Source organism: Pelobates fuscus, chromosome 5 (assembly GCF_036172605.1).
Source record: "Pelobates fuscus isolate aPelFus1 chromosome 5, aPelFus1.pri, whole genome shotgun sequence".
Classification (NCBI taxonomy): Eukaryota; Metazoa; Chordata; class Amphibia; order Anura; family Pelobatidae; genus Pelobates; species Pelobates fuscus.
This window is the reverse complement of record NC_086321.1, coordinates 171453649-171468632: the sequence shown is the minus strand read 5'-3', so window position 1 is coordinate 171468632 and position 14984 is coordinate 171453649. Positions and strand designations below refer to the sequence as shown.

The 14984-nt window shown below is 44.5% G+C and overlaps 1 protein-coding gene across 1 annotated transcript in view; it reads right to left on the bottom strand.

The window, feature by feature from the left end:
• Positions 1-14984, bottom strand: part of SVOP (SV2 related protein) — a 109842-nt gene that overhangs the window by 60547 nt on the left and 34311 nt on the right. The window contains exons 3-4 of the mRNA XM_063454688.1: positions 6241-6326; positions 244-342 (exon numbers count right to left, since the gene is read on the bottom strand). Of these exons, the coding sequence (XP_063310758.1) occupies positions 244-342; positions 6241-6326 (185 nt within the window). The remainder of the gene's footprint in view (positions 1-243; positions 343-6240; positions 6327-14984) is intronic.

Below are 14984 nucleotides of genomic sequence, written 5' to 3'. Positions count from 1 at the left end.
TATAGCCATGCTCCATATGCTACTTTAATATTAAAGATAAATCTTTGCTGGCCAGCAATTCAATTAACCAAGGGCACTGGAGTATAAATTTACATCTAAAGCCGTTTCAAATAACAGAATCTGACCATACTTGTGCTAGAAAGCTTTTTGCTTATTCAGGGTAAGAGCAGTCGCTCAGGCAAATATATACGTAAATTGAACACCTGGAATGATTTTCAAGATCAAGAAAGGGCATCCTCTTACCGACGTGAGCAGAGCCACCTGCCAACTGGGTAATCTCCATTCACAGTGAAGCTGTGGAGCGAGGATGCTTAGAATCATCATTTCCATGGCATCTGCCATCTGCAAAGATTGTCCATAGAAAGAGAAGTAGTAAGGATAAAAGAGAAGGCACAGTGAAAGCATGAACAGCTTGAAATGAGGTATTGAGATATAAAATGTTTTCTACAACATTTTCTTATCGCTAAGCAATTCATTCTAGACCAAAGATATTATCCCACATATTAACACACTGTTAAATAATCAATGCATGAATACTCAACTTCTCAAAAAGTAGAAAGGAAATGTGTGTCTGACCTTTCCCTACGGTCTTCTAGAACAAATGTACATACACTAAACAATAGGGGAAATGGCTATTTTCTGTAAAGGAAAAAAAATCATCAATCGTGTAAAACTGCAATAAGGATTTAGCATTGAAGGAAACGCGGTAGGAAAGGAAATAGCCCAGAAAAGTGGGGTTTGTCCACACACTTATTTTATGGAGAATAATAGATTTCTTACTTTCTAATTCCTGCCGTCATCATCTGTATTGCTGGATACCGGTGAAAAATTGTTATAATGCCTGTAATGGCAAGGGTGCATAATTCATTGTTGCACTTTGGAATATTGTCATATTGTTAATGTAGTTTGTGTAGTGCATAGATGAGCTGGCTGCTTGGTAGAGGTGGTATTGTCAATTCCAAAAGGGGTTAATTTGATTTTATGGGAGGGCAGAATGTTTACAACCTAAATTCCTCTTTGAAGCTGGGACCCCAACAGGGCTTTTTCTGTAAGGTGTGAGAAGTCACACAGAAGTCTGGTTTAAATATAAACTAACTCTCTAATATGCCATATGTCTAGATTCCCTCTTAGATAGGGGGTCCTTTGATATGGCAATGACCATAAGCCTTGTGTTCCAGTATCATATCCAAATGAAACGTTAATACTTGCGCACAGAATAATAATCAAGCCTCATTTTTATTTATTTTTTAGAATGGGACAAGCACAGTCTTCTTTTTTTTTTTTTTTATTCTTTATTTTTGCGTGCTGCAAACCCACAATAGGTTTACCATATGCATAATAGCAGGTATTAACAGATTTCAACAATGATTATACAATGCATGTGTCAGAGCTTAGCTCAAATTTTTCTTTTAGTTATAACAAGCAGATAATCCTATGTGGTGAGTAAGGTCTAGAGTATGTGTAGCTAACGTATGAGATTGTGCTTTTGTTACCTAGGTCATGGGTCGGTTGCGGAGGTCTGGCCCAGTGTGAGTGTTATCAGCGGGCTGGTCGTGGTTCTGGTTCTTTGCTTGGGTCAGTATGGGTTTGGTAGAGGTTGCAATGCTGGTTGTTGGGTAGAGGTGTAGTTGGCTTGAGCTCAATAGAGACTACTGATGAGGGGTGGTAGCCCTAACCTAGGGGCTGTCGGGGGTGTGTGTTTCGTCTTGCGCCGTGATACGTGTTCTGTGGACGCGGTATTGTGTGTCAGCGCCTTCTCTAGCAGGCTTTTATAATAAGCATTAAACTAGTGTCGTAACTTGTGTAACATTAACAAGTATGCGTGTGCAGTAAATGGCAAGCACAGTCTTCTAATCAAGCCTAAAAATGAGTTGCGTAACTTACATCATTGGGCAGGATTGTGATGCCTGCTATATTGGGTCACAAGGAAGAAGAGTGGCATATCTATGGAATGGCAAAATGGTAACAAATTCATAGATGCAAATATTATTTCTGTGGCAAGTACATAAGAGGAGATAGAACCAAGTGTTTCCATTTGGATTGATGTTGGTCTGGAACACAAGGGGGTGGTCACTTATTGTCTCTATAGGTAAGTAGTGATGTCCCGAACAGTTCGCCGGGAACCGTTCGCCAGCAAACACACGCGCGATGTTCGGTCCGCCCCCTATTCATCATCATTGAGTAAACTTTGACCCTGTACCTCACAGTCAGCAGACACATTCCAGCCAATCAGCAGCAGACCCTCCCTCCCAGACCCGCCCACCTCCATGACGAATAGGGGGCGTACCGAATATCGCGCGCGAACACGCTATGTTCGCCGGCGAATGGTTCCTGGCGAACTGTTCGGGACATCCCTATAGGTACGCCTTCTCTTCACATCTGGGCCAGGCTTGGTAATCCACAGGGTATATATCTAATGATACTGAAATGTGTATTGTACTTGCTTAGGGCCAAAATTTAATTTTGAGTGAGTCACCATCTTCCTTGCCAGAGACCCCCTGGGCAGAAATTTTACTTTGAAAATCTGAGTAAGTGATTAGGACTTCTGTTATTTTATCCCTTTTGTTTTTATCTGTTGTTGGTGTAGATAATTTTGTATGCACTGTGACTATTGTTTGCTCACAATAAATATTCCTTTATTACGTTCTGCCTTTGTCTGGTAAAGAATCGCGTTACCTGAAGAGACTAATTAGTGTTTTGCAATTGCTTAAAAATTGTGCTAAGTTGTATTTGGTGGGTTTTTATTACTAAGTTACCAGGGGGACCAAGGCATGTATAAAATGTCTTGGTTGTGGCAGCGTTAAAATAGTAATATTTATATTATTGTGGTTGTATATTATAAGTGTGGAGTGTAGGTGTTGTTAAGGGGGATTTTATAATTATTTCCGGTCTACTGCAGACAAATAGGGAACTTTAACCCTTTCACCACCACAACTACATCATGCACACTCTTGAAGTAGCAAGGCCCCCACAGCCATCGTGCGAGGCACCTTGAATCTGCTTTATTTGCCCTAAATCTTTAGAGTGCAATTTAATACATGGGGGGGGGAGAGGGGGAGCTTAACTACTACATGTTTTTTACATGATTGGTTGATTTGCATCATTTTACAGAAAATTGCCATATGCTCTATTGTCTGGTGTAAATACATTTGCTAAGCAATTAAATCAGATTACCGTATATACTCGAGTATAAGCCGACCCGAATATAAGCCAAGGCCCCTAATTTTATCCAAAAAAACTGGGAAAACTTATTGACTCGAGTATAAGACTAGGGTGGGAAATGCAGCAGCTACTGGTAAATTTCTAAATAAAATTAGATCCTAAAAAAAATATATTAATTGAATATTTATTTACAGTGTGTGTATAATGAATGCAGTGTGTGCGTATGTGTGTGTGTATGAGTGCAGTGTGTGTATGAGTGCAGTGTGTGTATGAGTGCAGCGTGTGTGTATGAGTGCAGCGTGTGTGTATGAGTGCAGCGTGTGTGTATGAGTGCAGCGTGTGTGTATGAGTGCAGCGTGTGTGCATGAATGCAGTGTGTGTGTGTATGAATGCAGTGTGTGAATGCAGTGTGTGCAGGGCCGGTGCAAGGATATTTGCCGCCGTAGGCAAAAAAAATTTTGCCGCCCCCTCCCCCCCCCATATGTCCTGACTTCCCCTCCTCCTCCCTCAGTGGTCCTTACCTCCCCACCCCCGTGTTCCTTCACCCCCCCCCCAGTGGTCCTGACTCACCCCTCCCCTAGTGGTCCTTACCCTCCCCTAGTGCTCCTTACCCTCCCCTCCCCTAGTGGTCCTTACTTCCCCCTCCCCTCCCCTAGTGGTCCTTACTTCCCCCTCCCCTCCCATAGTGGTCCTTATCCCACCCCCTCCCTCTCATAGTGGCCCTTATCCCCCTTCTCCCTCCCATAATGGCCCTTATCCCCCTTCTCCCTCCCATAATGTTCCTTATCCCCCCCCATCCCTCCCATAGTGGTCCATATACCCCCCCCCCTCCCTCCCTCCCATAGTGGTCCTTATACCCCCCTCCCTCCCATAGTGGTCCTTATACCCCCCTCCCTCCCATAGTGGTCCTTATCCCACCCCCTCCCATAGTGGTCCTTATACCCCCCTCCCTCCCATAGTGGTCCTTATCCCACCCCCTCCCATAGTGGTCCTTATACCCCCCTCCCTCCAATAGTGGTCCTTATCCCCCCCCCCTCCCTCCCATAGTGGTCCTTATACCCCCCTCCCTCCAATAGTGGTCCTTATCCCCCCCCCTCCCTCCCATAGTGGTCCTTATACCCCCCTCCCTCCCATAGTGGTCCTTATCCCCCTTTTTTTTGTTATTAATTTTTTTTTTTTATTATTATTTTTTTTTATTTTTTTTATATATTTATTTTTTTTCGTCCCCCCTCCCTGCTTGATACATGGCAGGGAGGGGGGCTCCTTCCCTGGTGGTCCAGTGGCAGTTCAGTGGGCGAGACTTACACTGGGAGCTGACCGAGGTGCTGAACGGACGGCGCAGAGGAGGAGAGAGCTGACAGGAGCTGCAGGACAGGTAAGTTACAGCTCTGCCAGCCCCCCTCTCCCCCGGTCTGTATTATGGCAATGCAAATTGCCATAATACAGACAGTGACTCGAGTATAAGCCGAGTTGGGGTTTTTCAGCCCAAAAAATGGGCTGAAAAACTCGGCTTATACTCGAGTATATACGGTATTCCAAAACACTATTGGTAAACATGGTTGACAAGTATCCAATTAACGAATATGGTATTAGCTTGGAGACTGACTCTTCAATTGTAGTTTTCAAGTGCAATGTGATGTACAGTAAACAAAAAAATCTGCATAACACCTTCACCTAAACACTTCCAAATGTCAGAGTGCTTTGCATTGCACTGGGGAAGACAGAGCTGTAAACTGTAAACCATTTTTATATTGATAGTTACCAAGGGCATATTTTTGAAGACAATGTGCCTGTTCCAACCAATGGGGACTCTCTAAAATGGAATAGGGACCATGCTGGAGTGTTGCTTTTGTCATGCCGCCGACCCGGGGCCCTTGCCCGATCAGCGCAGACACGAAAAAATAAACTTACCTCTTTCTGGGTCTCCCTCAGCTCTCCACGCTACACGGCCAGGAAATGCGTGTGTGTTTCCATGAACGCCAGCCACTTCCAAAGGCCACAATTTAAAGGCACATCACCCATTTCAGACACTGGTGACGTGGACGTGCGTGCATCATCATGTCATCGACATGCATGCACGTTTTGGCATCACCAGGTCCCAATAACTAATTAGAGCCTTTCCTAGGCTATTTAAACTCTCTAATCCTTTTGTTTGATGTCCTGTCGTGGTTTCCATTTGTTTGGTTTATCTGAGAGTGCGTTCGTACTTCTTGTATTTCTGGCATTTTGACCTTGGCTTATCCTTGACTATTCTCCTCGACCTTTGGCTATTCCTAACGTTTATTTAGTCTTCCGTATCCCTGACCTCGGCTTGTCTTGTAACATTCTAGTGGCGTTTAATATGGCCATCCTAAGGTCCAGTATTACACTTTCTGTTCTTTTGTATTTGCTGTGCTTGTCTTTGCCTGTTGGATCCTATCTGTCCATGACAGCTTTCAGCTTTCTCTTGGATCAGTGCACAATGCTCAGTCCCAAGATATTTAAGTGGTCTTCAAAGGTGGGAGCAGGCATATTATATTCATCAGGTCCCAGGCAACTGTCCTCTACAAATTGTTTACTGTTGTGCCACTGCCTTCCCCATTGTAGTGGAGACCTCTTATGACACTGGAATGAGTCTAATGAAGGTGTTTTTCAAAACTGACTTTGTTTCAAAATATATTACAATTAAATAATGGATCACTGAGCTAATTCTACAATTAAAGAATGTGTTATCAAGTGAACCTCATGTAGGTAATTTGGATCCCCATAAAAAAAGTAAGAACAACTGGTTAATCAGCTTGTCTTTCCCTATTTATACGACTTCATTTTGGCCTAAAATGTGATCTGATCTTCTTTTATCTCCTCTCATGACAGTGTTTGTATTTTGTACATTTACTGTACACAGACTTGACATCATTCTTTAACATCATCTTTCCATTCATAATTACGTTATGTATCTGTTACTCAGTTTTTGGCTAACATTGTACATAGGCTGTATTCATTTCATATATTTTAAATAATCCTCCCCTTTTACTGCACTGTATCATATTAACCAATCAATGCATATAGAGAAAACATTATAATAATAGTGTTACTTGCCCACGCCAGCCCAGTAAGGACAGAGAGTTTCCACTGGAATTTTCCAAAGCCAATGGCTTCCACAGCATCTTCCACCATAAATGTATCTGCACAAGGAATAAATATATATATATATATATATATATATATACACATTAGTCTTGGAAGTCCATTTACACAGCTCTTTGATTAGTACAATCCTGATTTGCAAAATATAAAATAAAATGAATAAAATGTGTAATTCAGCATTTTTTTCCAGCTTTAATTTTGCATTTCAGTTGTTCATTCACAACAATTTACTGTTTACTTAATAAACCCCCTTATTCTACTGAAGTAACACTCTTACAACATACTTGACGGTTAGCCAAATCACATCATCATTAGCTCAAATTCACTGATCCCTGCACAGATACCATTACATTGAAAAGCATTTTATGTCTGCATTTTAATGCGTTTAATTGTTTTTTTTGTTTTTAATAAAATTATTAAATTGAAGATTATGCTAGCTTTAGTGTACAGATAATCTTAATTTTAATAATGACAGGAGGCGAGTATTTTGCATAATCTTTCTTTACTAACTCCATAGCAGCAAAGAAAAGAGTGACATAACTTTTAACCAATCACAATATAGAATAGGGTATAAGAGGTGTGACCTATGACATCATTTCCTCTTTAAAATTGCAACATCACAAGGTAATAATGTAGAAATAACAGAACATTAGAAAAGTCCATAAAATAAGAAACTGGAAACTCAATCAGAATAAATTGAACCAGAACAGGTAGAATGCAGATGAAGGCATCCCATTTTCAAATGATGGTCTCCCTAGACCTGATGATAAATCTCCTGATGCGATGATGAAGACATCTTGTATGGAGATTTTAATGATTCCGTGTAACTTCTGTTTAAGCTGAAACGAGAGTATAAGGTGCGTTAGAGTCCAGAAATGATTGTCTAAAAACAATGAGTGTCTGTCCCTTAATTCAACTCACTATTGACTAATAAATGTGAATAAACTAAACGTCCTCCCCTAATGGTGTTAAATAAGTATCCCACCCCAAACAGTATATATATATATATATATAGAACCATAAGTGAATGAAAATAAGGCATTGCAACAAGTGTTACCGAGTCAGGCATTATACCCCCATATGAGAGAGTCAAGTGTCATAAGTAGATGTGAAAATGAAAGGGAGGGAAGAACGAAAGAGAACAGGGAGGGAAAATACTCGCCTCCTGTCATTATTAAAATTAAGATTATCTGTACACTAAAGCTAGCATAATCTTCAATTTTATCACATGACAGGAGGCTTCGTATTTTGCAATTTCAACGCTGTGAAAGAAACGAAAAAGCTGGGTTATCCAGAGGACGAAAGTAGAATGTCCTAAAGGTAGATTCTGTGGTCCAGTCCGCTGCTCGCAAGATGTCCGAAAGGGACGCGCCTGCCGCATAAGCGGAAGAGGCCGCTGCCCCACGCACGGAGTGTGCTCCGAAAGCTTGGTCAATACCGGCAAGGGATAATAGCCATCTAACCCATCTGGCCAGTGTAGTGACCGAAACCGGACCATACGGGCGGACGTAAGAGATGAGAAGCTGATGAGTGGAAGGCTGCCGCAACGTCGCGGTGGCTTCCATGTATTGACGGAGGGTTGAGACCACGCAGAGTTGAGGGTCAGAAGGGAAGAAAGAGTAGAAAACCGAGTGAGAGTTGGACTTAGTGCGACGTGAGATCCGAAAGGTGACACCCGCCGGACAGAAGGTAAACGCGTTGGCGTCAAATGCGCGTACGTCCGATACCCGTCGGAAAGAAACCAGACAGAGCAGGAGGGTGAATTTTGCGGTAAGCTGGCGGAGTGACAGTTCTTCGTTGGGAGGCCAATTTCGTAAGAATTGGAGGACCACACCAACGTCCCAAAGTCTAGAGTATTTGGGTTCTGGGGGGCGCCGTAGGCGCATGCCACGGAGCAGTCTGCAGATGAGCGGGTCCTTACCAACAGGAGTCCCCTGAGTCGGAATATGAGCCGCTGAGATGGCCGACCGTACCACATTGATGGAACGGTATGATTTTCCGGCAGTGAAGAGTGAGGTCAGGAAATTCATGATGGAGTGAGTAGGTGCAGTAAAGGGATTGAGGTCCCGTCCCATACACCAACTTGTCCAGGAATGCCATGCTGATAAGTAGCACCTCCTTGTTCCTGGTGCCCATGAATCCCATAGCAGGTCCTTAGTTTCCTGCGATAATTCCTCGGTTCTCCAGGAGCCCCGGAAAGAGTCCAGGCCACAAGGGGCAAGCGTTCCTGCAGGACTAGTGGGTGAGGTAGGCCCAATGGGCTCCTGAGGATGGTTGGGGCATCTGGAAGGAGGAGGGGATCTTCGATTGAAAGTTCCAGAAGGTCCGGGTACCATGGCTGGCTCTGCCAGAGCGGCGTGATGAGAATTATTCTCACTCCCTGTAGACGGATCCGGTGAAGGACCCTCGTTATCATTGCGAAAGGAGGGAATGCGTAGGCACCGTCCCTTGGCCACTGTTGGAGAAACGCGTCCGTTGCGAGGCTCTCTGGGTCTGGGAGCCAGCTGAAGAAAACCTCTGTTTGTCGATTGTTGCGGGACGCAAATAGGTCTATGGAGAGAGGGCCCCTCTGTGCATCCAGTAGTGCGAAAATATGAGGGTCTAGCTGCCAATCGCTGGCGTCCCGCCAGTGGCGTGAGTACCAATCCGCCGTCGTATTGGAGTCTCCTGGTAAGTGCTCTGCCAGCAAGGTGATGTTGCGTGGAAGGCAGTAATCGAAGATCTCTTTCGTGAGATCCGCCAGTGCTCGAGAACGAGTGCCTCCAAGGCGGTTGATGTATCTGACCGCTGAGACGTTGTCCATGCGGAGTAGGATGCAGCAGTTGGATCGATCCTTTGCCAGGCTGCGAATGGCGAAGGACCCGGCCAAGAGTTCCAGGCAATTTATGTGCATTGAGAGCTCTTCTGGAGTCCAGACTCCTCCTGTGGAGGTGGTCCCGTCTGTTGCTCCCCAGCCTGAACGACTGGAATCCGATTCCAGCACGAAGTCTGGCTGGTTCCCGAATATGGCCCTGCCATTCCAAGCCTGCATGCAGTTCAGCCACCAGTGTAGTTCTTCCCGAACCTCGGCCGACATTGGAACCGGTTGGTCGTATGTTGGTTGCCTCCGAAGGAAACTTGCCTTGAGGCGCTGCATGGCCCTGTAGTGCAGGGGTCCGGGAAAAATGGCCTGGATGGATGCGGAGAGAAGGCCCACAATCCGTGCCAGTAATCGTAGAGGTATGGTAGTCCGACAAAGAACTTTTCGGATCTCCCTGCGGATTGCTGTAATTTTGGTAGTCGGGAGATGGAGAGTGCATGATGTGGAGTCTATTACGAATCCGAGGAATTGGACTGATTGAGCCGGGGTCAATGCGGACTTGGGACGGTTGACAACAAAGCCCAGAGAGTCCAAAAGGTGTAGTGTGTTTTCCGTGTGTCTCCGAAGAGTCTCTGCATCCTCGTCGAAGATCAGGATGTCGTCGAGATAGATGATGCATCTTATGCCTTGGGATCTGAGCTTCGCCACTACTGGCTTCATAATCTTGGTAAAGCACCACGGGGCCGAACTGAGGCCAAACGGGAGACAGGTGAACTGCCAGGGAATCCCGTGCCAGAAAAAGCGGAGGTAGGGACGGCTGCTTCGGTGTACCGGAATGGTAAGGTACGCGTCTTTGAGGTCCAGACGAGTGAACCAGTCGTCGCGTCGAAGCAAGTCCCGGAGAAGATGTATACCTTCCATTTTGAAATGACGGTATACCACGTGAGAATTGAGCTCCCTGAGATTGATGACAGGGCGAAATTCGCCAGTTTTCTTCCTGACCAGGAAGATATTGCTGTAGAAACCGGTGGCATCCGGAGCCGGTTGGATGGCACCCTTGGAGCGAAGTTCTCAGAGTTCCGCGTCTATGAGGCGGGCATCTGCCCGTGTAGTCTGAATCGGGCGTGGAGGGGCCCGCTGGAGCGGGTTCGAGTCGAACTCTATTCGATAGCCCTGCACCGTCTGGAGTATCCACGCGTCTGAAGATAGTTCTTTCCAGTTCTGGAAAAAAAGAGAAACACGACCTGCGATATGACAGGAGGTTAGAGACAGAGTAAGATTCCGACTTACCGTTGGAGAATCTTGCCCGTGAGCGTCCTCGGCCACGATCAGATCCCCGGAATTGGTGGAATCTATGTCGGGTAGATGAATCCGGGTAGTACATTTGCTGAGTCCTTGTTGTACGGGGGCCAGATGGCCAAAAACGGCTGGCGGCACGGCCCCTCTGCCGTCCAGCCCTTCCAAAAACACCACGGGTATGAGAGCCGCGGAAGACTTTCCGCATCGAAGATTGTGCCTTGTTAAGGGACGTGAATATGTTGACCCTTTTATTTAATTCCTTAAGGAAGGCCTCTCCAAATAATTTACCCTGTGCTAAGGGTCCTAATTCCTTGTCCCCCAGTTCGACCAGTTTTTCGTCGATACGGTAAAGTGCTGCTCGGCGCCTCTCCGAAGAGAGCGCTACGTTGGTGTTCCCTAGGAAACAGAAACACCTTTGTGCCCAATCCCCGGGTATCTCGTGCCCATTCACGCACCGTATCTGGGGTAAAAGTATCAGCCCTCTCGTAGGCTTCATCCGCCATATCCATTATTCTGGCTAGTGGCCCAATGGCATCTAGCAGTTTGTCTTGCGCTCCTTTGAAACCGCGCTCTATGCCTTTGCGCGGATCCCGACCCCCTCGGGACATGAATGTAGTCATGAGCGGGTCAAATTCGGGGGTGTGCGTTATTTTGTCTGGGAGACTAGGCCGAGGGCATTCGGATCTCATCCGGTTTCTAACTTCCTTGTCCAACGATTTTCTGAGCCAGAAGTGCATAAACCTTGCCAGATGCTCAGGTGGTGACCATTCTTCCGAACGGGGGTGCCGGATGTTTCGTGGGTCAAACATTTGGAGTCCCGAATTATCGAGGAAAATCTCCATGCCCTCCTGTGGGTTATCCATGGGTGTTGCCATGGAGTCCTGGGGCTCACCCAGACCTTGTTCCCTTATACAGTAAGGGTCAGAGTTGGCCGTGGAATCCCTGTCTGAGTCCCCTTGGTCGGAGGCTGCCGCCTGCCATTCATCCAGCACAGCTAGTGCCTGGGTGGGTTCTACATCTTCCTCACATGAGGAAAGTTGTGTGAGCTCGTGGGTTGCACGAACCGTGGCTTTCCTGCGATCAGCAGGGGCTTTCCCTTTAGCCTTGCGTGGGGTTACATTGCCCTTCCAATGGCGCTTTCGCCGTTGTGAACGCTCCCTGGAGGAGTCGGAGTCCTCGGAGTCCGCTTTATAATGAACCCGTTTAGAGATGGGCTTGGGGACTTCAGAGTCTGTCTGGAGCGACTTGGAAGCGGCTTGTTCCATAGCTGCAGCCACGGCTGCTGTTATCATGGCCTGGAGGTCTGAGGTTTGTGATTCCTCCATTATAAATAATGAGAATTCGGGGCTCACCCGATTAATTGCGTGAGGGCACTTAGGCACAATAGGTGGAGAGGCCTGGGGACCGGGGTGGTATAGTATCAGGACTAAATAACCTGAGTTTAGAGACCGGTAGGTCGTAAAGAAGAGAGGGCTGTTTACTGGGGCTCACCCAGGTAATAGGAATCCTGCCTAAACAGGTCCGTTTAGCAGCAAAAAATGGGGGCTCACCCCGGCCAGAATAAGGTGTAGACCAACTGGCTAAACCAACCCCTAAAGTAAGGCACTAACCTGGTCCCACTGAATGAAAAAGATCCAAGATATTCAAATGCTTGCAGGATTGCTGGAGCAGAAAAATCAGGCACAGTTAATCCCTTTAAGATGGCTGCCGGACTGACAGCCTTAGTGTGGGGAGGATAGTACCTCCCCTAGTTTGGGCGGCAAAACTGAAAGTTTACCGTTCGTATAGTTAAACTGCCGAACGTGCGAACTGTAAAAAGGATGTGAATGCCTTAAACAGGCGAACGCGTCAAACTACCGAACGAAGCGTTCGGTAGAAAGAAATGAAAGTCAATGAGCGATCGCATAGAAGAACCACGGCATTCGCATAAAACAGGCGAATGCGCAAAAACTACCGAACAACGCGTTCGGTAGAAAACTACCGAAAATGATGTGCGCGAGCGCACAGAAAAGCTGTTGGCAGAAATAGAGACATGGAGGGAAAATATAGACGGCGGTGAAGCCGTGAAAGACACCTAGGGAGCCAGTCAGGTTCCCATGGTATACAGATAGGGTATGAGTAAGTAACAGTGTAAATATTAAAAGGTACAGTAATAGTACAAATGCATGAATAAAATATGTCAAGTATAAAGACACAAAATATAGTACTTAGCTTGTGATGGAGCAGCAAAGAAAGTGGAAATGATGTCATAGGTCACACCTCTTATACCCTATTCTATATTGTGATTGGTTAAAAGTTATGTCACTCTTTTCTTTGCTGCTATGGAGTTAGTAAAGAAAGATTATGCAAAATACGAAGCCTCCTGTCATGTGATAAAATTATTGGGCACAAAGTGAGAAAATTCATGGCACAGTACGATTCCGTCTTTTGTGGTTTTGCCATTTCGTATCATTTCTGTGTTTATTTTACTACTTCCATATCTGGCAACAGTTTAACTTCATTGAAACCACATAAAAACACAAATGTTCCAACTAGGTCCATCTAGGGTTAACCCTGCCTGCTGTAAACATAGTAGTTTTAGAGAAACTGCTATGTTTACATTAGGGTTAATCCAGCCTCTAGTGGCTGTCTCATTGACAATTAACACTTTTCCTGGCACTATAGTGGTCCTTTAAAGATGTCTCTCCTTTCTCCCAGTGACTGGGTGCATGTCTTTTGCATAACTTTGCTTTTATTGTGAATTTTATTTGTTTTATTTGTTTCTACTATAACATGAATTTTAGGTTTACATTAAATACACAAGAGGAATAGCAGCATGGGAGATAATATTATATGAGCATGTCGAAAAGCAGTAGAGTTGTAAAATATTTTTTTTTTCAAAGAAACAAAATGAGTATAAACAGTAGCAACAGTATCACTGCAATGTCACATCATTCTTAGAACAATATAATGTTATTAAAAAAAAGAAACATATGGAAATATGTACACAATTGAAGTTAGCAGATTCCCTAAAATAAGTGATATAACAACAGTTTTCTCACCCATGCAGCCTGCATTATTTATTTAGTAAAGATGCCCATTCAGCCTCCCTACTTTTGCCTGGGAGGCCAGGGGTGGATTCCCTACCTGGCATTCAGTGAAGCTGCTAAGATCTCTGTGCTCTTCCTGCACTTAGTAGTGATGTAGGAGCCAGAGCGATGTTAAATCCTGATCCTGTCTCTGGTATCATTACAAGGCACATGAGGGAGTTGTGCAGGAAAAGCACAGTGATCACAGCTTCATCTGCGCCCTCTCCCTTCTACCTTGGTAAACTTGGTAAATTTGGAGAGAGTAGGTACCTGCCATGCGGGTCAGCAGGTGGCTATATATTTTCATAATTAAAGAGTGGGGTAGATTGTGTAATACAATAAATAACGTATGGAGAGACTAATTGGTAAAGACTATAACCACCTGGGTGCTAATCCTCACTGGTATTCCCTCAAATACCAATATAAATAGTCATCATCATAATAGAAAAGAGAATGCACACCAAAAACTCATAATAATCACTAACCTGGTTTTAATGAACCAATTTCAAATACAGGCAAAAAATAACAATAATAAATAAAGTGACACAAAATAGGCACAAGTCATGAAACAAAAAATCAATAAAGATTTACCAAGAGTTCTCCGCATTATTGCTGAGTAACCGAAAAGCTTCTAGTTCTTATGTTTGCAATATGCCATGAGGTTAGAAATACGTATATGTGAATGCAATACTAATATCCCTTTGAGTTATGTATGTTTTATGGATACTTTATATGAGGGGGGTGATACCGAGGACTGAAGTGATGATAGCACTTCCGGTTTCGGATCTCCTCATCATACTGATGGCCATCAGGTGGTTTATAGCTATATAAGGGGATTTGTGGTGAGTTCAGATATAACATACCCTTGATAAACGCAGCCAGGAGGTGCCGAAACGTTGGGGGGTTATTTTTGTTTCCTGTTTTTGCCCTATTAGGCTTGTGAGAACTCTTGGTAAATCTTTATTGATTTTTGGGTTTATGACTTGTGCCTATTTTGTGTCACTTTATTTATTATTGTTAGTTTTTGCCTGTATTTGAAATTGGTTCATTAAAACCAGGTTAGTGATTATTATGAGTTTTTGGTGTGCATTCTCTTTTCTATTATGTAGATTGTGTGTAAAACACAAACCATGGGTGGCACAAAAGTCTAGCCACTGGGGAATTGCGCCCGGGTACTCCTGGCATCCTAACCACTACAAACAGTATGCCCCGTGTACAGGTTTTATGGGGCTTTGGATATTTACAGGGTCAAATATAGGGCTTGAAAATTGAATTCTCTGGACTTTCTGCGTGGGTTGTGAGCAGGCAGATTCCTTAAATTATAATGAATAAAATCCAGGAATTATGCCACCCTAACGGCGTTTAAATCCAATTTTTGCATGGCGGCATAATAGGCCCTAACGGTGTTAACAAGTTAATAACCCATTCCAGGAAAGAGGAGAAAGCTTCAAAATAAACACAATATATGGTGCATCTCATTGAAAGACATTTACGAAAATAAAAACAAGTGAATTTAAACCTTCTGGATG